Below are 24332 nucleotides of genomic sequence, written 5' to 3'. Positions count from 1 at the left end.
TTATTATTAGTATTACATACCCCGCGAAGATCCCGCCTCAGAGCGGTTGTGGCGCCGAGGCCCCGGACGGAGAGGTCGGGGGGCCCTCCTTCGTAGGCTGAGGCGAGGCCCGCCAACGGCTCGGGATGGCGACGGCCCGATGAGGGAGGCCTCGTGTTCCCGCCCGGCGGGGCTGAGGCGGCGGTGCGCAGGCGCGGGGGGGTCACGTGACGGCGCGCGCCTGTGGGGCGGGGGAGTCGGAGTGGGGAGGAGCGAGGGGAAGCAGTCGGGGCCGAGCGGCCGACCTGGCAGCGCCGCCCGCCTCAGGGCTCCGGGGGCCGCGGCCGGCTGAGCCTCACGCCCAACATGGAAGAAAACGGCGGCGACGGTGGTGGTGGGGGTGGTGAGTATCGGAACGAGAAGGACGGCGGGGCTGAGGAGGGACGGACGGACAGACGCGGTGCCACCTGAGCCCCCGCCGGCGAAAGCCCTCCAGCCCCCCTCAGAGCTCACCCGCACTGCCCCCCCCCTCCTTCCCCTCCCCACAGCACCTGTATATATGTTTGTGCAGGTTTATTATTTTACTTGTACAGATTTCATCCATTCAGCCGGATTTATTGAGCGCCTACTGTCTGCAGAGCACCGTACTAACCGCTTGGGAAGTCCAAGTTGACGGTCCCTACCCCACAGTGGGCTCATGTTTATTCTATTTGGTCCAGTATGTTTGGTTGTCTGTCTCCCCCCTCCTAGACTGTGGGCCCGCTGTTGGGTAGGGACCGTCTCTAGATGTTGCCGACTTGTAATAATGATAGTATTTATTAAGTGCTTACTATGTGCAAAGCAGTACTATTCATTCAACCGTATTTATTGAGCGCTTACTGTGTGCAGAGCACTGGACTAACCGCTTGGGAAGTCCAAGTTGACGGTCCCTACCCCACAGTGGGCTCATATTTATTCTATTTTATTTGGTCAGTATGTTTTGTTGTCTGTCTCCCCCCACCTAGACTGTGAGCCCGCTGTTGGGTAGGGACCGTCTCTAGGTGTTTCCGACTTGTAATAATGATAATGATAGTATTTATGAAGCACTTACTATGTGCAAAGCAGTGCTTTTCATTCATTCATTCAGCCGTATTTATTGAGCGCCTACTGTGTGCAGAGTACCGTACTAACCGCTTGGGAAGTCCAAGTTGACGGTCCCTACCCCACAGTGGGCTCATGTTTATTCTATTTGGTCCAGTATGTTTTGTTTTGTTGTCTGTCTCCCCCCTCCTAGACTGTGAGCCCGCTGTTGGGTAGGGACCGTCTCTAGATGTTGCCGACTTGTAATACTAATAATCAATGAGCGGTTACTGTGTGCAGAGTACCGTACTAACCGCTTGGGAAGTCCAAGTTGACGGTCCCTACCCCACAGTGGGCTCATGTTTATTCTATTTGGTCCAGTATGTTTTGTTTGGTTGTCTGTCTCCCCCCTCGTAGACTGTGAGCCCGCTGTTGGGTAGGGACCGTCTCTATATGTTGCCGACTTGTAATAATGATAATGATAGTATTTATGAAGCGCTTACTATGTGCAAAGCAGTGCTTTTCATTCATTCATTCAACCGTATTTATTGAGCGCCTACTGTGTGCAGAGCACCGTACTAACCGCTTGGGAAGTCCAAGTTGACGGTCCCTACCCAACAGTGGGCTCATGTTTATTCTTTTTGGTCAGTATGTTTTGTTGTCTGTCTCCCCCCTCCTAGACTGTGAGCCCGCTGTTGGGTAGGGACCGTCTCTAGGTGTTTCCGACTTGTAATAATGATAATGATAGCATTTATGAAGCACTTACTATGTGCAAAGCAGTGCTTTTCATTCATTCATTCAACCGTATTTATTGAGCGCCTACTGTGTGCAGAGCACCGTACTAACCGCTTGGGAAGTCCAAGTTGACGGTCCCTACCCCACAGTGGGCTCATGTTTATTCTATTTGGTCCAGTATGTTTTGTTTTGTTGTCTGTCTCCCCCCTCCTAGACTGTGAGCCCGCTGTTGGGTAGGGACCGTCTCTAGATGTTGCCGACTTGTAATACTAATAATCAATCAATCAATCGTATTGAGCGCTTACTGTGTGCAGAGCACTGTACTAACCGCTTGGGAAGTCCAAGTTGACGGTCCCTACCCCACAGTGGGCTCATGTTTATTCTATTTGGTCCAGTATGTTTTGTTTGGTTGTCTGTCTCCCCCCTCCTAGACTGTGAGCCCGCTGTTGGGTAGGGACCGTCCCTAGATGTTGCCGACTTGTAATAAAGATAATGACAGTATTTATTAAGCGCTTACTATGTGCAAAGCAGTGCTTTTCATTCATTCATTCATTCAACCGTATTTATTGAGCGCCTACTGTGTGCAGAGCACCGTACTAACCGCTTGGGAAGTCCAAGTTGACGGTTCCTACCCCACAGTGGGCTCATGTTTATTCTATTTGGTCAGTATGTTTTGTTGTCTGTCTTCCCCCTCCTAGACTGTGAGCCCGCTGTTGGGTAGGGACCGTCTCTATATGTTGCCGACTTGTAATAATGATAGTATTTATTGAGCGCTTACTATGTGCAAAGCAGTGCTTTTCATTCATTCATTCAGCCGTATTTATTGAGCGCCTACTGTGTGCAGAGCACCGTACTAACCGCTTGGGAAGTCCAAGTTGACGGTCCCTACCCCACAGTGGGCTCATGTTTATTCTATTTGGTCAGTATGTTTTGTTGTCTGTCTCCCCCCTCCTAGACTGTGAGCCCGCTGTTGGGTAGGGACCGTCTCTAGATGTTGCCGACTTGTAATAATAATAATCAATCAATCAATCGTATTTATTGAGCGCTTACTGTCTGCAGAGCACCGTACTAACCGCTTGGGAAGTCCAAGTTGACGGTCCCTACCCAACAGTGGGCTCATATTTATTCTATTTGGTCCAGTATGTTTTGTTTTGTTGTCTGTCTCCCCCCTCCTAGACTGTGAGCCCGCTGTTGGGTAGGGACCGTCTCTAGATGTTGCCGACTTGTAATAATGATTTATGAAGCGCTTACTATGTGCAAAGCAGTGCTTTTCATTCATTCATTCAACCATATTTATTGAGCGCTTACTGTGTGCAGAGCACTGTACTAACCTCTTGGGAAGTCCAAGTTGACGGTCCCTACCCCACAGTGGGCTCATATTTATTCTATTTTATTTGGTCAGTATGTTTTGTTGTCTGTCTCCCCCCTCCTAGACTGTGAGCCCGCTGTTGGGTAGGGACCGTCTCTATATGTTGCCGACTTGTAATAATAATAATCAATCAATCAATCGTATTTATTGAGCGCCTACTGTGTGCAGAGCACCGTACTAATCGCCTGAGAAGTCCAAGTTGACGGTCCCTACCCCACAGTGGGCTCATGTTTATTCTATTTGGTCAGTATGTTTTGTTGTCTGTCTCCCCCCTCCTAGACTGTGAGCCCGCTGTTGGGTAGGGACCGTCTCTATATGTTGACGACTTGTAATAATAATAATGATAGTATTTATTAAGCACTTACCATGTGCAAAGCACTGTTTTTATTCATTCATACAACCGTATTGAGCGCTTACTGTCTGCAGAGCACTGTACTAAGCTCTTGGGAAGTCCAAGTTGACGGTCCCTACCCAACAGTGGGCTCATATTTATTCTGTTTATTTCATTTGGTCAGTATGTTTTGTTTTGTTGTCTGTCTCCCCCTCCTAGACTGTGAGCCCGCTGTTGGGTAGGGACCATCTCTATATGTTGCCGACTTGTAATAATAATAATGATTAAGCACAAAGCACTGTTCTAAGCGCTGGGGAGGTTTCAAGGTGATGAGGTTGTCCCACTGGGGGCTCACAGTCTTAATCCCCATTTTACAGATGAGGGAACCGAGGCCCAGAGAAGTTAAGTGACTTGCCCAAAGGCACCCAGCTGACAAGTGGTGGAGCTGGGATTTGAACCCATGACCTCTGACTCCAAAGCCTGTGCTCTTTCCACTGAGCCATGCTGCTTCTCCAGTACAGTACAGTGCTCTGCACACAGTAAGCGCTCAATAAATGTGATTGAATGAATACTGAGAGCTCACCTCCTCCAGGAGACCTTCCCAGACTGAGTCCCCTTTTGCCTCTCCTCACTCATTCATTCATTCAATCGTATTTATTGAGCGCTTACTGTGTGCAGAGCACTGTGCTAAGCGCTTGGGAAGTACAAGTCGGCAACATAGAGAGACGGTCCCTACCCCCCAATGGGCTCACAATCTAGAAGGGTCACAATCTAGGAGTCTAAGTCCTCCTCCCCATCCCCCCCGCCCCACCTCCTTCCCCACCCCACAGCACTTGTATGTATATTTGTACAGGTTTATTACTCTATTTTACTTCTACATATTTACTATTTCTTTTATTTTGTTAATGGTGTGCATACAGATTTATTTCTGTTTGTTCTGACGATTTGGACACCTGTCTACATGTTCTGTTTTGTTATGTCTCCCCCTTCTAGACTCTGAGCCCGTTGCCGACTTGTACTTCCCAAGCGCTTAGTACAGTGCTCTGCACACAGTAAGCACTCAATAAATGATTGAATGAATGAATGAACGAAAGTCAGAGGTAGTGGGTTCTAATTCCTGCTGTGCCACTTATCAGCTGGGTGACTTTGGTCAAGTCACTTCACTTTTCTGGGCCTCAGTGACCTCAACTGTAAAATGGGGGGGGGGACAACCTGATAACCTTGTATCTACCCCAGCTTGGCACATAGTAAGCGCTCAACAAATGCCATCATTGTTATTATTATTGTTGTTAAGATGAACAGTGCTCCAGCGCTTAGAACAGTGTTTCGCACATAGTAAGCGCTTAACAAATACCATCATTATTAAGGGTCTCCAGGCCCCCTCCCAAATGACAGCTGGAACTCGCGTTTCATTCATTCAATTGTATTAATTGAGAGCTTACTAGTGTGTAGATCACTGGACTAAGCGCTTGGGAAGTACAAATCGGCAACAGATAGAGACGGTCCCTGCCCAACAGCGGGCTTTTCCCAGGGTTTCCCATCCTGGGGGCGTGTGGGCTTGGAGGGTTGAGGGGAGGGTTGTTTCTCTGGAGCCCAATGGCATCGGGAATCAATCAATCAATTGTATTTATTGAGCGCTTACTGTGTGCAGAGCACTGTACTAAGCGCTTGGGAAGTACAAGTTGGCAACATATAGAGACAGTCCCTACCCAACAGTGGGTTCACAGTCTAAAAGGGGGAGACAGAGAACAAAACCAAACATACTAATAAAATACATTGAATAGATATGTACAGGTAAAATAAATAGAGTAATAAATATGTACAAACATATATACATATATATATATATATACAGGTGCTGTGGGGAAGGGAAGGAGGTAAGATGGGGGGATGGAGAGGGGAAGTGACAGTTCTTAGTCCCTGGAAAAGAAGACTTGGGTGAGTGCTGTCCCTCACGTTTTGCTCTGACGAATGAACCCAGGATCCTCCCAAGTTTTACTTTTATTGTCGCCCCCAGCTGAAATGTTTACGAGGCGGGAAGCGAAAACCGAACGAGGTGCTGAAGGTTAGGGTTGGAAACCGCCTGCAGCCACCGTCCAACAAAGAAATGGGGCAGGGAAGGCGACTTTGGGGTTGGATGTTGCATGTTTTCCTAAAGAACCAAGGCTCTAAGAGTAGTTGGATATGTGGGAGGCGAGAAGAGTGGAGTTCTTGCACTTAAGCGTGACTCGGTGTTCTCTAACCTTCTGATAAGGCGTGTGTGTGTGTGTGAAATTCTAATATTTTATCACTGCTGGAAGACTGTATTTTTTGCATCCGTACGGAGAAATGTTTTGTTATTGAGACGGTGACTTGACATTGTGTTTACTTGGCTTTACCATGCACTTTGGGGAAGCGATGGCTTTAGGTTTTGTGCAATAGGTATTTCCAACCAGCTTTCAAATAATCCTTATTCACCATGTAACATTCCACAGGCTGAGCATCATTCCAAGCGCTTGGTACAGTGCTCTGCACACAGTAAGCGCTCAATAAATACGGTTGAATGAATGAATGAATTCAGTTGAGCAGCACCCCCCCTCCCCCGAACACAAGTACAGTATTTCACTTTTGCAGCCCCGGTGCTATTTTTCCCCCCCTGTAGTCTAGATTGCCAAAGCCCCCCTCTGTTAAAGGAGCTTATTTGCTGATCCTGATTATGGCTGCTCAGCTGTTGTCTGTACGAATCAGCAGTCGATTTTCAGGGTGAAGTGGTTAATCAAGGTGCCAACTGGAATTTAACAGCCGCACAGAGGGAAATGCGTTTACCCAAAGAAGCGATGCGGTCGAGACGCTGAGGAATAGTTGGCACGAAGCACGGTGTTTTAAAAAGGGAGTTGAGTTATTTTCAGTTCAAGCTAAGGAGGTTCCTGTGATCCTGGGAGGGCGTGGGGTTTATGAAAGTTGCATTGGTGAAGGAGTCTTGTAGGAAGCCCCTCTAGAGCAAGAGTAGCTGTCTGGAGACACTGGTTTTCCCTTAGTTACTGGATGAGCCACTTCTCTCTCCCTCCCCCCACCGCCCGTCATTTTTTTCTTTTAAGAAAACGTCAAATTCTCCGTTTTGTAAGTGAAGGTATATGTGCTGAGAACTTTATTTAAAAGATATTTAAGATTTGATGAGTCGGACATTGAGCACTTTAGGGTATCGTGAGCAAATTACAGACCTTGAGCTCTGAAACAAACATGTTATTAAATGCGTAACTATAATGACTGTAGTGTAAAGGTATGCCTATGTATACGTATCTTTAAATGGTCATTTAATCCAAGAAGGAAATTTTAACCTTAGGATGTTCCCTTGAATGGTGGAGGACTCCTGAAATTGAAAATAATTTTCTTTGGATTCAAGAAGAAATCAGATATCATTGACCCCATTTAAAAGAAGAATCCGTATTTCAGTGTAATATGTTGTTGGACTTAAATGTGGATTATAGTTTGCTTTTTCATAACCCGGGAAATAATTGTATTCATTTGAATAAGTCCTTATGGTTACAATCCTTGAAGATTTAGCTATGGCTCTTTGAAAATTCTTGGGTAAAGTTCAGTTTTTGGAAAGCAACATGTTATCATCCAATTCATAAAGTATGGATGGCTTATATTTTCAAAATACTCCACTGTCAATTATCAGTTAATCGAGTGAGGCAGATGACTTTTATCCTTTTTTAATTGGTGGGAAAGCAGAAGGGCTAAATAATTGATTCAGAGATGCACCAGGAGAGGGTTGGTCCTAAAAATTTTTTAGAAGATGCCTGTTTTATCACAAATTATCTAGACAGTAAGCACCGTGGGCAGGGAATATGTCTGCTTGTTTTATTGTACTCTCCTAAGTGCCTAGTAAAGTGCTCAATAAATACGATTAACTGACTGAATGAATAGGATCATGTCTAACAACTCTCTGCACCCAGGAAGTGCTCAATAAGTAGTATTGATTGTTCGTGACAACTAAACACTGAGAAGCAGTGTGGCCTAGTGGAAAGAGCCTGGGAATCAGAAAATCAGAGTTCTAATCCCGACTCTGCCACTTTTCTCCTGTGCCTCAGTTTCCTCATCTGTAAAATGGGGATAAAATCCTACTCCCTCCTGTTTAGACTGTGAGCCCCACGTGGTAAGGAAATGCATCCCAACCTCATTGTCTTGCAGATACCCTGAGGGCTTACTGCTAGTGCTTAACAAATACTGAAAAATAACCCCCCAAAAGTAACCCAGTTAGCACCCTGACAAACACCTGCAGTGTATAAACAGTGGTTCATGGCTTACTAGTCTCTATCTTTGAGCCCAACTCGGGAATTCTGAAGTCAGTATGGTAATTTATATTGTGCTGCTTGAGTGACAGATAGCTTTTCCCTTTGCCTTCAGACCCATTGCTAGCTTGGATGACCTCAGAGCCAGAGCCCAGGATGACTGTAGTGGAGGATGGTGGATGAAGGGAGTGTAAGACTCCTAAGAAGGAGCTGGTTGGGTCTGTTTAGATGGTCTTCTTTTTTTTTTGTTCGCCAGTTTTAGACAACAAAAAGTTGTGACAAAATGGGGAGTAGAATTGAAGAGTTATTAATTCACAGCCCTTACATCAAGGTAGAAGGCCTTGAGACCCAAACATCAGTCGATGTAATGGTCCAGAAAAAAACTTGACGTTTATTCAGTTTCATTTACCTCCAGTGCCTATCAACAAATCGCACACTTTATAGTTGTAGGTAGAGAATGGAATTGTATGTAGATTTCAGACCTTCACTTTAGCACTTTGTGGATTTTTTCATATATTCACAGACCTTGAATTCATGTTTCTATTCACTGCTATTTTGTTACAGAAAAAGTGTTTCTACTTAGACACACTTTTCAAACTTCTAAAAGAAAATGGCAAATTATAAAAATGAATTTGACTGTGTTCTTTTCGAAGACTTGACAGGTGGTGGATATTTTTGCATCCTTTTAATACAGGTATAGAAAATGTTTTTTTCTAAATTATAATCTACAAGTGTCAACTTTCTGTTGTATTTTCCTTTTATTGTAGTGAAACAGGGGACAGGGTTTTGTTTTCCCCTCATTTATTTCGTTCACTTGAATAACTTCTTTCTAATCAAGCAATAGGAAGTGGTTTCCTATTTTTCCTTAGGCTGATGTTTGGAACTTTACATTGGCTGTCGTACCTGGGATCAAGAATTAAATTGGCAATTTTTTTAATAGCTCAGTATTCTAAACCTGGCTTTAGTTTGCTATGTGCTCAAGGTAGGCCCACATCAATTCATGGGAGGCAAGTAATGCAGAGTGTTGATTTTTATTTCACTGTTTATTATAAGAAATGTAGCCATGGAAGAGGCTAGGTTTGTTTAAAGAAAATGTAGCTCAGTGACTTATTTTTATATAACGTGCAGTTTTGTGTTGTTATGAAATCATGAAACTTCAAAAGTTAATGGGGAGAGCAAGAGACCACATTCTAAAACGATCCTAAAAAGATCCATAAAATATATTAAACCTTTTTCAATGGAGGGAAGTAATGGAAGAGAGTGAAAATCTGAATCTCCAACCAGTATTGTCAGAGCTTTCAGACCCAAGTTGTCTTTTTTGGCTTTTGTGGAGTAGGGAGGACAGGGAATGGATGAAATGTGTGCATATTTTAGAGGACACAGATGACTTTTTTACAGTATGTCTTAATTCCCCAGTTGGCTGTAGTGTATGAATTTGGGCTGAAGAGTAGCCAGATTTTTGCAGGCACTTAACATCATATAAAATATGACAAGACTGTCAACTAGGTAAATTCAGATGATTTAGAACGGTTAGGATTTTACCTTCTTGGTTCCAACTGGCTAAGTTACGGGCCTCAAAGAACTGTGTTCTGTACAAGCCAAATATTGCATTTTCCTGTAATTAATTATTGACAGGCTTAAAGATATCGCAGCATCGTCTGTCTTCCTTTTGCAAAAAAGTAAAAGGGAGAGTGACTCAACTTTGATAACCATTTCATTTTTCTTATTGAGTTTGAAGGGAAACTATAAAACTATAGCAGTGGACATTATTTTGGACAGTAGAATTTCATTTTTCTGAGGACAGATTCATATGAAACACATGCTCTTTGAGGGAGTTTGTGGTCCTCTGAGACTTGTCTAAAGAAGGAAATGGGTTGACCTATTTGGTTGCTATGAAATGAAAACAATCTTGTTTTCATTTTTGGTGAACATCTGGCTTGCATTTATTATATTACATTCTGGAAGTTCTTTAAAACCATAATTTGGTAGTACAGTGTTTCATTAAAACAGTAATATCTGGTTATTTCTATTGTTGCTTTAAGTGCTGGTGCTCCTGACAGATTCATTATCCACTCTACCAGCAAAATCCACTTTTAAGAAGATGACTTCTGGGGCCATAAAATAGGATCATAATATTTACCCGTAGGAGACCTCTCTGTTCATCTTGTTTTATTTCTAAAGTGTGTATTACCCATTGTAGCTGGGTACCTTGACAAACTTAGTGGGCAGACAACCAAGGCTGTGTGGGTAAATGTCCTACTAATTCACTCTACACTCATCTCATTCTTAGAAGAGAGTTTGGAAGCTATCTCTCTGTCCTAATAGTGATTTAGAAGCCGCTCTTCAAAGCCTTTTGAAATTAGATGTTACTTTCAGCCACTCGATTAATAGATAAACAAAAGTTGAGTGTTTCCTTCACATGCAGATCTTTTGACAGTTTCATGAAGTAGAGGTTTGGATATTTATTTGATAGAACATGATAATAAATTCAAAAGGATGGTATCAGTTAAGCTCTTACTATCTGCCAGGCACTAGGCTGGGGTGATCAGATCGGACACAGTTTCTGTATTACAATGGGCTCGCAGTCTAAGAAAGAGGGAGAACAGGTATTTTTTCATCATTTTACGGATGTGGAGACTGAAGTACGTGACTTTTTTTTTTTTTTTTACTCCTAGAGGGAACAAAACTGAAATAAAATGAAAACTTGTGTTTTCAATTTCCACTCAGTAGATTTCGAAGTGTTGAACGGAGAAAGAATTAGATAAAACCATATAACAAGTGACGATGGTGATGGAGCCTCTCATCATCAACAGTGGAAGAGCCTTTGGGAACAAGAACCTGCAAGAAGAAATCCATTAAACTACTAGTAATTTTCACAGTGCCCCTTGCCCTGTTTTGCCCTTTACGCTCTCTCGTTCCCTTGGGTCATAGTCACCCTGGGCTAGTGGATACGGCAACTGAATAGGCGGGCAAGGTTTCAGCACATTAAAGATAAGAAAAAAGGTTTATAATGCATTGTAGATTTTTAACACTGTCAAAACGTAAGGCTTTATTTCCTAGCGGTTTATTTGGAAGCATTTGTGACTGATGACTTTGATTCAGAATATAATGGTATTATTATTAATAACATCATAAAATGCTGGGTTGAAATTTTATTCCCAGTAGTAAAGAGTAGGGCCCCTTTGATGAGCTGGTCTGCTCTTGACATCAGTCATCACTGCCGCCGCTAGGTTCCCGCAACTCCTTTTTCCTATAAATGGCTGTGGCCTTGCCGCCACCGGGGAACTCAGTGGCAGTGGTATGGTGGCAAGGGAGCCTTCCCAGGGGAGCTGGCCAGTGCCTGCACTGTGCCAAGTACCAGCTTCCACTTTGAACAAGACCTGGGCCAAATGTTCCACTTGCCCCACCCTTCCTTCAGCCCTGCTAATAAAATGTGCAGCACTCTTCCACCCTTAAGAGGCCCTGCAATGTCTTGAATTTTGATTGCCCAACAGTCACTAGAATGGTATTCCCTCTTTCCATTCTGTGGTCAAATCCTTCCTTTAAACACAATTTATTCTTGCTCATCAGATGTTCTGATTTTTTTTCCTCACCCTCTGCAATGAGAAAACAGGGGGAGTAGAACTTTTTTTTTTCCCACCAGACAGCATGCTGTGTGTCCCTCCCTCAGTTGGCTCCCTGGGCTGTTCTTCCTTCTCTCTAGTGCCTATTAATTTGGCTGGATATACAGAACATGAATGAAGATGGAAAGTTGGAAAGAACAAGGAGCCAAGATGCTTCCCTTGCATTCTGCTGCAGCTACATCAACATTTGGATTTAAGCTCTTCTTTTTCTCTGCCTGCTGGAATAAATGCTTTCTTGAATGGCATTAAAATCAGCATCAGTCCCTACCTATACTCTTCCTTCTGGAAGGTGATATGACTCCTGGTGAGCAGCAAGCTGCACTGCACTGTGGGATATCTGTTTCAGAAATAAATGATTTTTTATTTTTTTATTTTTTTTACCTTTTTTGGTCAGTTCTCCAGGCCAAAGCCCTGTCTTCTTTTTCTAGTCTCCTTACAGAACTTGGAGCTATATTAAATCAGAGCTTATTTCTGATGGGAGAACCTGCTGTCAAGACCAGCCGCCCACCTTGTAACTCAAGGCTGGTCTCCTTGTAAAGAGGTAGGGCATGCCGTTGAACTCAGTACCATTGGAGGGGGTGGGGGCTGTCTGCCTAGCACATTTAGGAATTCCCACCTCAAAGAAGAAATGTTTTAATCCCATTAGCCTGGCTTGTGCTTGTTTTATTTTACAGCTATCAGGAAACCCATTAGGCCAGAATGGAAACTAGGAATCTTGGGAGCACATTTTACAGAGAAGGTCATTTCCTTCATTGAAGGGGGAGCCCTAAAGTTAGTGATGCTTAAATTATGAAATAGACCGTTGAACTCACTCCAGCTTTCCCTAATACCAGATTTTGGAATATGTTGTTACATCCGAGGACCTAGCAACATTATTTATTCTTGATACCAAAACTGTGTACTCCAGTGAGACCTTTACACACCATAAGAGATGTTTCCCACAGTTTTGTTGGGGTAATTGTTTTCTCTGATTTCTTAGCATTTGCCATATATTACATTCAGCCAGGGACCGTAGCTTGCTCTCAGTTCATTAGTGAGGTGGAAAAATTAGGACATAATAATCCCTTTGCAGTGAAAATCCTTTCTCTGCCTGTATTGCCAGTAAACCTCTAACTTCCCTTTCTTAGGCATCGCTGAGTCTGGCCAGAATGGAACACACTTGGTAAAAACTGTTTCATTCCTTTCTTCCCATATTAGACTTTGCCATAGAGATTGGTTTTGCCATTCAATCTGAACAATTGCTGTAGCCTGGGAGGGGATCCTGACATAACTCTCACACCCCTCTCCTCCTTCTATCAGGATGTCTATATTTCAGATCATTTTAGCTAGCTTAAATATAGAGAAGATGAATTTTGTATTGGCTATTTTTCCCGGCTGCATTAGAATGAATTTCTGGGTGCTTGCCGCTGTCCACTTCATTCTGTGAGCTTGAATGTTGTGTTGTTGTTTTGTTTTAAAATGAGTACTCTTTGCTCTGATGGGCAGAGGAATTTTGAGACATTGTAATGTTTAGCCTTATTCATAAACAAATGTTGGGAGATGAGTGATTATTGCGGTGACTAAATTTGGGGGGACACAAAGTGGGATGGGGGTGGGAGCCTAAAGTGGTGAGAACTGAAAGAAAGGCATGTGGGAGACAGGGGAAGGGGAAAGGGCAGGAGAAAGATAGGGGGAAAAGAGAAAAAGGGAGAGTGATTTAAACATGAGAGAGGGATGGGAGGAAAAGGGAAGAGAAAGTGCCACTTCCTCTCTGTACCATCACTCTCCACTGGCCTCTCCTGCCGTCTTTTGCTGCCACCGACCTCCCGTGTCGTCTTCAGCAGTTTTGCCTGGGATGTGCTGCTGTTGCTTGCTGCAACTCTCTGCCCCCTTCTGCTCCCCATACTTGGCTCCAGCAGTTCTGGCTGAGCAGCCAGGAATCTTTCAATCAGTCAACCAATAAATCGTATTTATGGAGTGCTTACTGTGTGCAGAGTACTATACTAAGCATTTGGGAGAGTACACTATAACATAGTTGGTAGTTACATTATAGTATAGATGAAGGGACAGACAATATTAATAAATTATGGATATGTACACTACTGCTGTGGGCTAAGGGAGGAGTAATTAAAGGGAGCAAATCCAAATGCAAGGGCAATGCAAAAGGGAGTGGGAGAAGAATTGGAGGCTAGGTTGGGGAAGGCCCCTTGGAGGAAATATGCTTTCAAGTAGGCATTTAAGGTGGGGAGAGTGATCGTCTTCTGGATATGAAGAGGAAGGGCATTCCAGGCCAGAGGCAGTATATGGACAAGGGATCGGCGGTGAGATAGACGAGATTGAAGTACAGTGAGTAGATTGACATTTAGAGCGGCAAAGTATGGGGACTGGATCGGAGTAGGAAATCAGGGAGGTGAGATAGGAGAGGGAAAGGTGAATGAGTGCTTTAAAGCCAATGGCGAGGAGTTTCTGTTTGCAGAGGTGGATGGGTAACCCCTGGAGGTTCTTAAGGAGTGGGGAAATGTGGACTGAACATTTCTGTTAGAAAAAATGATTCAGGCAGCAGAGCGAAGTATGGACTGGAGCAGAGAGAGGAGGCAGGGAGGTCAGTAATCAAGGCAGAATAGGCTAAGTGCTTGGATACCATGGTAGCAGTTTGGATGGAGGGAAAAGGGTGGATTTAGCAATGTTGTGAGGGTTGAATTGGCAGGATCTGGTGGCAGGTTGAATGAGAGAGATGAATCGAGGATGACGCCAAAGTTATGTGCTTGTGAGATGGGGAGGATGGTGGTGCTGTCTGCAGTGATGGGGAAAATCATGGGGAGAGCACGGTTTGGGTGGGAAGTAAAGGAGTTCTGTGTTGGACATGTTTAGTTTGAGGTGTCGGTGGGACATCCAAGTAGAGATGTCTTGAAGGCAGGAGGAAATGCAGATTGCAGAGGAGGAGAGAGATCAGGGCTAGAGATGTAGATTTGGGGATCATCTGCATAGTTGAAGCCATGGGAGCCAATGAGTTTTCCAAGGGAAAGCAGTCAGGGAGTCAAGGGACAGTTGTGGCTGCCCTCTAGATGAAAACCAGACCTTGGACTGAAAAAAGAAGTTTCTGGCTTGGTTGGTTGGAAATTCATCTTCTGAATCTTCTGGAAAGAAGTGCTTAGTACAGTGCTCTGCACACAGTAAGCGCTCAATAAATACGATTGAATAAATGAATGAATGAACTGTCCGGGCCGCAAGAGCCGGTTTGGTTGTCGTAGCAGTGGCGGCTGTTGTCACCAATGCGGTGGAGGAGAAGTATTCTTCCTCGATGATGATAGCAGTAACCACTGAAGCTATCATAATCACAACTTTGAGTTTCTTTCCTACCACTCTGGCCTAAAGTAGGAAAGTGGGATCTGGAATGGGCCCTACTTTCAGCATTTTGGAATATGAGACAGACTATCCTCCCAAAGCCCTCCTCAAAACAAAAAATTGGGACAGAAGATCTGTCTTAAGCAGGACCTCTGGTCAGTGTAGTCATGTAGTTTTAAAAGCCAAATTCTTAAGGAGTATTGTGTTTGTTTTTCCGTTTTCTCTTCAAAAGTTCAATTTACCTTTGCATCTTCTACCTGAATCTGAGATGGTTTGGCTTGTTCTGTGGGAAGCGTACATCAGATTTGCAGCCCAGAGGAATTGCTTGAAAGTCTCACTCAGATGGCTGTGGAATACGTGGGTGGGTGAACTTGGCACAGATATTCATAGTGGTATGCTAGACTTCAGCGCATATGGTGATGATTAGTTTTCTGGCTTTGTATAGTAAAGATTTTATTATTAATATTTTGCAAAGGCCTTGTTTAATGAATGCTCCTTGAAAATTTCATAAGTCAAACTGCAGTTACATAGTACAAAAGAGAAGGGTTTTTTTTCTGATTGAACTTTGGATGAAGGACAAGTCTTAATTCTCTAAGGAACAAAGTTCCCTTCCTTTCCCCTCCTCCCCCACCCTCGTCACTTTCCTATTGGATTTTTAAAAATGCAGCTTTAACTACAGCTGGGACTAATACAGGATCCAGCTGTAACTTTTTGTTGCTAGTCACATGTCCGGTGATGGTCAAACCAAAGTCATTGTATGAAAATTTAGTAAAGGAAAGGGCAGGGTGGGAAAAAAAAAAATGACCTCAATAAAAGTATGCAAGAAAAAGCAACAGGAACTAGGAGTCTCCATTTCAGACCTCTGATTTAAATTCCATCCAAAGTACTTAAAGCCCCTTCTTTTGTTTGTGACTTTAGTCCGTTAGATATTTTTATTCCCCCTTTCTGTAACAAAATTGTGTACGTAACTAAGTAGGGCAGCAGTAAACAGAGTGTTGGCAGACAATTTTGGGTGGGAAGCAGAAAATTCTAACGTATAAGAAGCCAAGAAGTCTCACTGGCTCTGAAGGCCTGAACTACCCTACTCTTAAAATAAAGAAAGGCTAAGATCTGGCAGGGTGACTTTTCTAGGGGGAAAGGGATTAATCAATCAGTGGTATGTATTGAGTGCTTATTATGTACAGAACACTGTACTAAGCTCTTAGGAGATTGGTATGCACTAAGGGAATGGTGTGAAGCAACAGAGTTGGGTGTTCTGTATATACCATATATGAGGTGGGTAAAAGAATACGTAGAACTGGTAGTTGATAAAAAGAATTGAAAAGTAACAGCATCGGCATTAATAGATTTTATTCTGGATTGTATACTCCTCGAGGAGTTGACAATCCTGCTTTGACCGTAAACTCCTCGAGGGCAGGGATCTTGTCTAGTAACTCCGTTGTACTCTCCCAAGCCCATAGTGCAGTGCTCAGCACAGAGTTAGCACTCAGTAAATACTTTTGACTGATTATTCTAAAGGCTTTGCCATTAAGTTAGGATTCTGTCTTAGAAGAGCTCAAAACCCAGTTGCACCCACCTACCTTTGCATGGAGTATATATACACATATCATAAAGTTTATTCGTATATGTGTACACACACATGTTTATCACAGGCCTAGTGGTTTGCACATATTTGCGTGTCTCAAACAATTTGTGTTTTTTCATGTTAAGGAGGTCAGATTTCTCAGGTTTCTTGTAATTGCAGCCAGACATCCTGTTTGGGAGCTGTTTGAGAGGAATGCTGCATGTGGAGAAAGCAAACAGCATTTTAGTAATTTGCTGCTTTTATTCTTGTTTTTAAGACGGGCTCTGAAGATGAATTTCCTTAAAAATCTTGTGCTATATTCCCAAACGGTCTTCCTTTGTTTCTGTGAGTCAGAGCGTCAGTACAATAGTACCAATACATCCAGGACCTCACCAGTCTAAGTATTTGGTACAATGCCTTATACTGATCAAATTTGGCAAGTGAAGTGGGGAATTAGTTGTGCAGTAGAATCACATTTTTAAGTACAGAACTGTTAAGGTGAGCTGCTCCACACTTACAAAACAATTTTGATTCATAATGAAAGAGGCCTATGGATGTCATTTATACTCTGCTAGTGGTAGGATGCTTAGTGGGTGTACGTTTCTACACATTACATGGGCTCCTTCTGGATTCAATTACTCGTTTTCTTATTTTAATATAAAGATGGTCCTTGTGGCTGACCTCTTGGTTTTGGCTGATGGCCTGACTTCCTGCCCTTCACGGTACCAGAGCTTGGGAGAGACTCCAGATTTTCTATTGCTTGTTCTAGTGAAGTGTTGCAAGGTTGAGCTATGAACCAGCAAAGATGATTGGGGAACAGGGTGATTGTAACTTCTTTGCAAGGTGCTTTTGGGGTCAGCTCTGAGGTAAAGGATACTCCTAAAGATCTAGAGTACCCCCATCATCACGAAGCCCTCCCGCATTATGGGAGACTTTTTTTATGGTATTTGTTAAGCACCTACTCTGTGTGCTAACGCTGGAGTAGGTACAAGTTAATTAGGTCGGATACAGGCCCTGTCCTGCACAGGACCCTCAGTCTAAGTAGGAGTGAGAACAGGTATTTAATCCCCTTTTTACAGTCGAGGAAACTGAGGAATAGATAAGTTAAGTGACTTGTCCAAGGTCACAAAACAAGCAATTGGCAGATCTGGGATTAGAACCCTGGTCCTCTGATTCCCAAGCCCATGATCTTTCCACTAGACATCACTGCTTCCCTGGCATTTCTAGGTGCAATCATATTTTTTTCCCAAGGCAATGTTGTGTAGATTTATTTGGCAAGTGGGCTAGAAACTGATCTGATGTGGTGCTGTGGAATCTGTGCTATTACCTAAAGTGACTGAGGAATGGACAATTTTGTTGACTCTCAAGCAGGAGCAGAATTGTCTGTACAAAGGTTAGTGTCTTGTTTAAAGACCTAGGCTACCCCAGAGAGGTTTAAAGAAGCATGCCAGAGTGATGTTGGAACAAACTTTTTTTTTCCCTTTTCTTTTCAGTGTCAACTAATGGATGCTGCTCCCTGGGGCAGCCTTTTCATGAGACTTTACTGCATTTCCAGAACTGATCATGTGATGAAAATGATGTTCAGAAGCCTTTAGCAAGGTTATAATTATTTTTAAATGGTCACGGAAGATAGTGAGTGTGTGCGTGTGTGGTGTGTTGTTGCAGAGAAGCAGCGTAGCTTAGTGGAAAGAGCAAGGGCTTGGGAGTCAGGGGATGTGGGTTCTAATCTCGGCTCCACCACTTGTCTTCTCTGTGACCTTGGGCAAGCCACATAACTTCTCTGTGCCACAGTTACCTCATCTGTAAAATGGAAATGAAGACTGTGAGCCCCATGTGGGACAACCTGATTACCTTGTATCTACTCCAGTGCTTAGAACAGTGTTTGGCACATAGTGCTTAACAAATAACATTATTATTATTATTACTATTATTATTATTGTTTTTTTTTATTTTAAGAGGACAGTTACCTTTTTCATATGACACAATGGGGCCTTGAAACGCTCATGGACCAAACTTTTTATATGTTGTGATTAGAATGTGACATAAGAAAGAATTTAAATGCTGTCCATTTTATTTCACCTACATGTAAAACTAGCAGAAAGACCTGTATCTTAAGCATATGTAAAAGTAAAAATGTTGTTAGAGGGAGCCCCAAGAGGAAGTAGAGACAGAGGAGCATCTTGAGGAAGACAGACACAGGACCACCATAGAGAGACCCCACAAAGAATCACACAGGGAGATCACAGGGAGGCACAGACACCCCGTCTCATTTTCAATCACTCATACAGCTGAGCCCAACTTTTTTTTGGCAGAGCCTTGTTTTTAGGGATTAGGGGTCACGCATAAGTCTGTGAGCAAACATTCCCTCCACCCCTCGAACCTTAACCTCAAAAGCCAATCCTGCCATCTGGGAATCCTCTCCTAGCCATCAAGGGAACCAGAGGGAGGCAACCCAGATGGTGACAGTTGAGAAGCAGCGAGGCCCAGTGAAAGAGCATGGGAGCAGTAGGACCTGGGTTCTAATCCTGGCTCTGCCACTTGCCTGCTATGTGACCCTGGGAAAGTCACTTCACTTCTCTGTGCCTCAGTTCCCTCATCTGTAAAACAGGGATTAAGACTGTGAGCCCCATGTGGGACAGGTACTGTGTCCAACCTGATTGTCTTATCTACCCCAGTACTTAGTACAGTGCCTGGCACATAGTAAGTGCTTAACAAATACTGTTAAAAACAAAACAAAAATGTCTTCTAAGTATATATTGAACATAGAAATTTGCCCAGTGCTCTAATTGTCTTGGAGGTGGCCCCAGGAGGTGATGGGCCAGGAGAACATGCCCTGTGCTCTAGCAAAACATAGCTTGAAATCCCTTCTTGCATCCCTGGTGATCAAGATGGCAATCAATCAATGTTATTTAAGTGCTTACTGTGTCCAGAGCAGTGTACTAACAGCTTGATAGAGTACAGAGTTGGTAGACATGTTCCCTGCCCACAACAAGCTTACAGTCCAAAGGGGGAGTCAGACATTAATCTAAATAAATTATGGGTACGTACACAAGTGCAGTGAACCCAAATATCTTTCCCTTTCTTATCCTGCCAGCCCTGATTCACCATTGAGCAGGGCAGGTGAAATCTCAGAAAGAAGGGAGATGGTCTACCGACCTTCCCCACACCCACACACTCTCTGATATCCATGCATGCACGTAATGCTGTAGCCAGTATAACATTGGATCTGTCCTCAGTGCACAGAGGACCGGACAAGGGAAGGTTAGTGAAAGAGGCCGTTGGCTGGTCAGAACTCCTGGTGCAAATCGGGCTGGAGCCGGTGTGGAGACCTAGGCAGGCAGCGACGGCAGTGGACTCAGGTGAAGGTAAGCGAAATGGGCCCGAGCCACCTCCTTCCCCTTGTCACTTGCTGATAGATTTCCCACAGTGACGACTCCTGGATCAGTGCCAGGAATTTGGGTCAGCTGGGGGCAGTGATGCTGCAGCAGTCATTGCAGCCTTCATTTTCCTTTTTCTTCTCTCACTGTTCCTCTTGGTCCAATTCGTGCTGAGGATGTTTTGATGAATGAGTAGAATTTGTATCTATCGAGGTGGTCACCGACAGCACTTACCCTTTCTCACCCAGAAGAAACAGATATGCATTATGCGTGTTACACAGGTCCCACAGGGTACCATGATGATGTCAAATGGAACCTTTTTCAGAAATCCACAGAACTTAGGTCAGGACGCCAAGGGGTCCGTGACTCCCTTTCCCTTAACTCCAAAGCCCTTTCATTCCCCTTGCAGGTCCCTTGTAACCTTTCCAAGCCCCGGGACCTAGTAGCTGGAGCCTTGGTGGAGGGAGGCTAGGCATTTAAAATAAAGATGCCAGACATGAAAGTATCAGGTGCTGTGTCTGCATGGTGGGAGACATACCAGCCAAAAATTGGACTGACTAGTATAAAACCAGAGAAATGGCCATCGTAGTTTCTGTCCATCTAAGTATGTGGGAGGGTGGGAGCTGACGGTGGGGAAAAAAGCAGCGTGGAAGCAGAGTGGCCCACTGGAAAGAGCATGAGCCTGGAGGTCAGAGGACCAGGGTTCTAATCCCTGCTCTTCCACCTGTCTGCTGTGGGACCTTGGACAAGTCACTTCACTTCTGTTACCTCATCTGTAAAATGGGGATAAAGATTCTGAGTACCATATGGAACATGGACTGTGTCTAACCTGATTAGCTTATATCTACCCCTGCACTTAGTACAGTGCCTGATATAGTAAATGCTTAATAAATACCATGAAAAAAATAAGTGTAACATTCTTATATTTAACATTCAAGAAAAACCCCATACAAGGCTAAAATATTTTTTAAAAATACAATGATTTAATCGTGACCCTTAGGAGAAAGCTACAAGGATTAGCTAAAAAACAATGTAACCAACAAGCAGCCTGGAAACTCTTAAAAAACGCTAGGTTCTTAACCCAGATAAAATATGTGGCAAAGAACAAAAATGAAGTGACCAACAGAAACTCTGCATGCCCAAGTCAAAGAGGTCATCAACAGGAAGAAGTCATCTTTCAAAAAATGCTAGCTCTCTGAGGAGAATAAGAAGGCCTGTTAGAGTGACAGGTTTGTACAAGTGGGAAATTAAGTGAATGAAAAGGAATCTGGAGGCCACCTTGAAAGGAGCCCCAAAGCTGATAAATAATAAAAGATTCTTCAGGATTAGCAGAGGCAGGAAATAGAGTAGGTATTTGACTATTTGGCCTACGTGATGATTGTAAATGTTGGACCTAGAAATGAAAAACAGACGAGACTCAATTGTATCCTTTCTTCATGGAGGAGGATGTTGGAGAGACAACCACATTTAAATTGCTTTTTATAGATGACAGTGCAGGTGACCTGAGTCAAATCGTGGTAAGCATACAGGATTTTTAGACCAGACTGGCGACAGCTCATGAGCCACCGGCTCGTGATTCCTCTTGATGATAATCTAGGTAGCGTGGGCTTGCTGGAATGGCTGCCCCAGGCTGGATGTTATTTTACTGCAGTGGACCACTGCTTCCCCCCTTTTGGAGGTGGGGCTGAACTCTCTTGAGGGCTGTGCTAGGGAAGTTTTTCAGTGGGTCGTTGGCTGGAAACTCCTATCCCTGGGATCCAGCCAGAATACTTTCCCTGTGGTAACCAAGCTGGATCTGGCATAAAATGAAAGTTTGGTGAGGTGTATTTAGCCATGAGCATAAGATGTGAGTGGTTTATAGGCTAATCCTAATTTCCGAGGGCTTAATACAGTGCTAAGCACTTAATATAGTTCTCTGCACATAGAAATTACTCAGTAGATTCTATCGATTGAATGATTTCTTAATTTTCCCCAAGCAGGGCACTCAGCCAGCACATGGCATAACGTCATTTTACTTCCCAAGCGCTTAGTACAGTGCTCTGCACACAGTAAGCGCTCAATAAATACGATTGATTGATTGATTGATCATATAATAGTTATGATATTTGTTAAGCACTTACTACGTGCCAAGCAGTGTTCTAAGTGCTGGGGTAGATACAAGATAATCAAGCCTTACGGGTTTGTTTTTCATGGTATTTGCTAAGCACTTACTATGTGCCAGACACTTTGCTAAGTGCTGGGGTAGATAAGACAATCAGGTTGGACACAGTCTCACATGGGGCTCACAGTCTTACATTTTACAGAGGAGGGAACTGAGGCACAGAGAAGTGAAGTGACTTACCCAAGGTCAGACAGCAGACAAGTGGCGGAGCCAGGATTAGAATCCAGGTACTTCTGACTCCCACTAGACCATGCTGCTCTGTGTTGACTGATGGTCTTAAATCTTCAGGAGCTGCAAATGCTCTGTGTATTTAGCGTACTTCTTTAATAGTCCATGGTTTGTGTTATTAGTTAAATCCTAATTTTGATTTTACCTTGTTTGGGAGTTTGGGTTCCATCACAGCCTCTGGGTCCTACATAGAACTTTAAATTGGATATTGGATGGAGTTCCTAAATCCATGTCTTCGTTTAGTGGCTGTTATTGGTTCTGGTTTATAGTGATACAAAAATGCCCCCATAATGTGACACAATGAAGGGAAAATTTCCTTGAATTATGACTTTCGTCCCTGCCACTTAACACCTCCCTCATTCGGAACATCTGTTCCCCGCCCATTCCACGCCCCTTGGGTACCATGGTAGCTAAAGGAATTTTTCTTTAACTTGGGACTCTTGGCCACATTACACTTAGCGCTCAATAAATACAATTGAATCAATGTATGAATGGCTTTGCGGCAATTCAATTCATGAGGCTTGGCCACCCCTGAACTAGATGTAAACAGATCAAGGAACTGGGTGGGGTAATTGCAGAACTCCTGGCAAGTGTGTAAATTATTATTACAAATGGCCACTGTCCTGGAGGGCTGGCAGATCACCAATTACTTTCCACTCTCTAAGAAGTATTCCAGAGGTAATCTTGGGAACTTTAAATCAATTAGTCTTGCTTTTCTATACATGACAAATTGGAAAAAATCTATAATCAAGTTTTGGATCAGTGAGCCATTAAAAAGCACAGTCTGTTAGGGGAAAGCAACATGCTTTCTCTGAGGGGAATTCATACCCCATTAATCTCCCAGAGTTCTTTGAAGGGGTCAATAAACATGTGGACAGAAGGGAACCAGTGGATGTAATATTTTGAGATTTTTCAAAAGGTCCTTGACAAAGTTCCAGACCAGAGGCTTTTAGAAAAAGCTGAATAGCCATGGATTGGGGAGGAATGTTCTGTCAGAGACAGAAAAATGACTAAAAATAGGAGACAAAGGAGCAGGGACTAGTGACCACTTTTCTGAATGGAGTAATGCAAATAGCGTGCTTCCCCAGGGATCAGTTCCAAGGTCGGTCTTATTTACCACATCCATAAGTGTTCTTGAAGATTAGTATGTATGTCATTAAGTTCTTCCAGTGGCACAGTGTTGTGTAGATATGAAAAAAAATTACAGAAAGACCTCAAAAAGGTGAATGAATAAGCGGGGAAGTGGCATGTGGTTTTCCTGAGCTTTGGTGAGGGCAGGTGTAGGGTAAGGTAACTAAATTACAACTACATGGTGATGGACTCTGAGATATCAGCAGGAATTTAGAGCCATTGTCAGCTGTCCCTTTAATATTTTTACGGTGTTCAGTGCCTGGCACATTGGAAGTGCTTAAAGTGCTGAGGTAAATAGAAGCTAATCAGAGTAGGCAGTCCATGTCCCACATGGGGCTCGCAGTCTTAACCCTCGTTTTACAGGTGAGGTAACTGAGGCACAGAGAAGTGATTTGCCCGAGGTCACACAGCAGAAAAATGACAGAGCAGGGATTAGAACTCAGGTCCTCAGACTCCCAGGCCCGAGCTCTTTCCATTTGGCCACACTGATTCCGTGTTACTTTTTAATGTGTAAGAATTACCCCCCAAAAAGCCAATGAAATGACAGGCATCCTAAGGAAGGACATAAAAATAAAACCCAAGCCATATTTATGACATGTAAACTCATTATATGCCCCTCCTGGAATGCATTCAGTTTAGGTCAGCACATTTTGGAAAGGATTTGTAGAGCCGGATGACATACAGAAAGCGCAGCCAAAGGATAAAGGCTTGGAGTAACTTCCACAAGAGGATACATGTAAAATGTGAGGGCTTTTTAACAGGGAAAGTCTGAGGAGAACAAGATTGAAATTACTAAGTCACGAAGAATGTGAAGAATTGTTGTTCACCAAATCTCACAACACCAGGATGTCGTGCTACCTATTGAAGGTGGTAGGACCAAACCAAAAGCACTCCTCATTATATTGGGTATATTAAGCATGCCATATCTCTTTGTTAGATTATGGTACATTTTGGTCTCTATACGTTGCCAACTTGTACTTCCCAAGCGCTTAGTACAGTGCTCTGCACACAGTAAGCGCTCAATAAATATGATTGATGATGAATAAATATGATTGCTGATGATGATGATGAGACCTATCCGGGTTCGACACCCCCAGTAGATTCTGTTGAAGGTTGGCAGGGGAATGACAGAGAAAGAGAAGAAAAACTACACTTTGTAGGAAGCAAAGGAGCTGAC

General features: G+C 43.5%; 1 protein-coding gene across 1 annotated transcript in view; it reads left to right on the top strand.

Annotated features, from left to right (window-relative positions):
• Positions 1-265: 265 nt before the first annotated feature.
• Positions 266-24332, top strand: part of CYTH3 (cytohesin 3) — a 117493-nt gene continuing 93426 nt past the window's right edge. The window contains exon 1 of the mRNA XM_038762525.1: positions 266-379. Within this exon, the coding sequence (XP_038618453.1) occupies positions 346-379 (34 nt within the window). The 5' untranslated portion in view covers positions 266-345. The remainder of the gene's footprint in view (positions 380-24332) is intronic.

This window comes from Tachyglossus aculeatus, chromosome 21, assembly GCF_015852505.1.
Source record: "Tachyglossus aculeatus isolate mTacAcu1 chromosome 21, mTacAcu1.pri, whole genome shotgun sequence".
NCBI classification, from domain to species: domain Eukaryota; kingdom Metazoa; phylum Chordata; class Mammalia; order Monotremata; family Tachyglossidae; genus Tachyglossus; species Tachyglossus aculeatus.
This window is presented reverse-complemented; position numbering and strand designations above follow the sequence as displayed.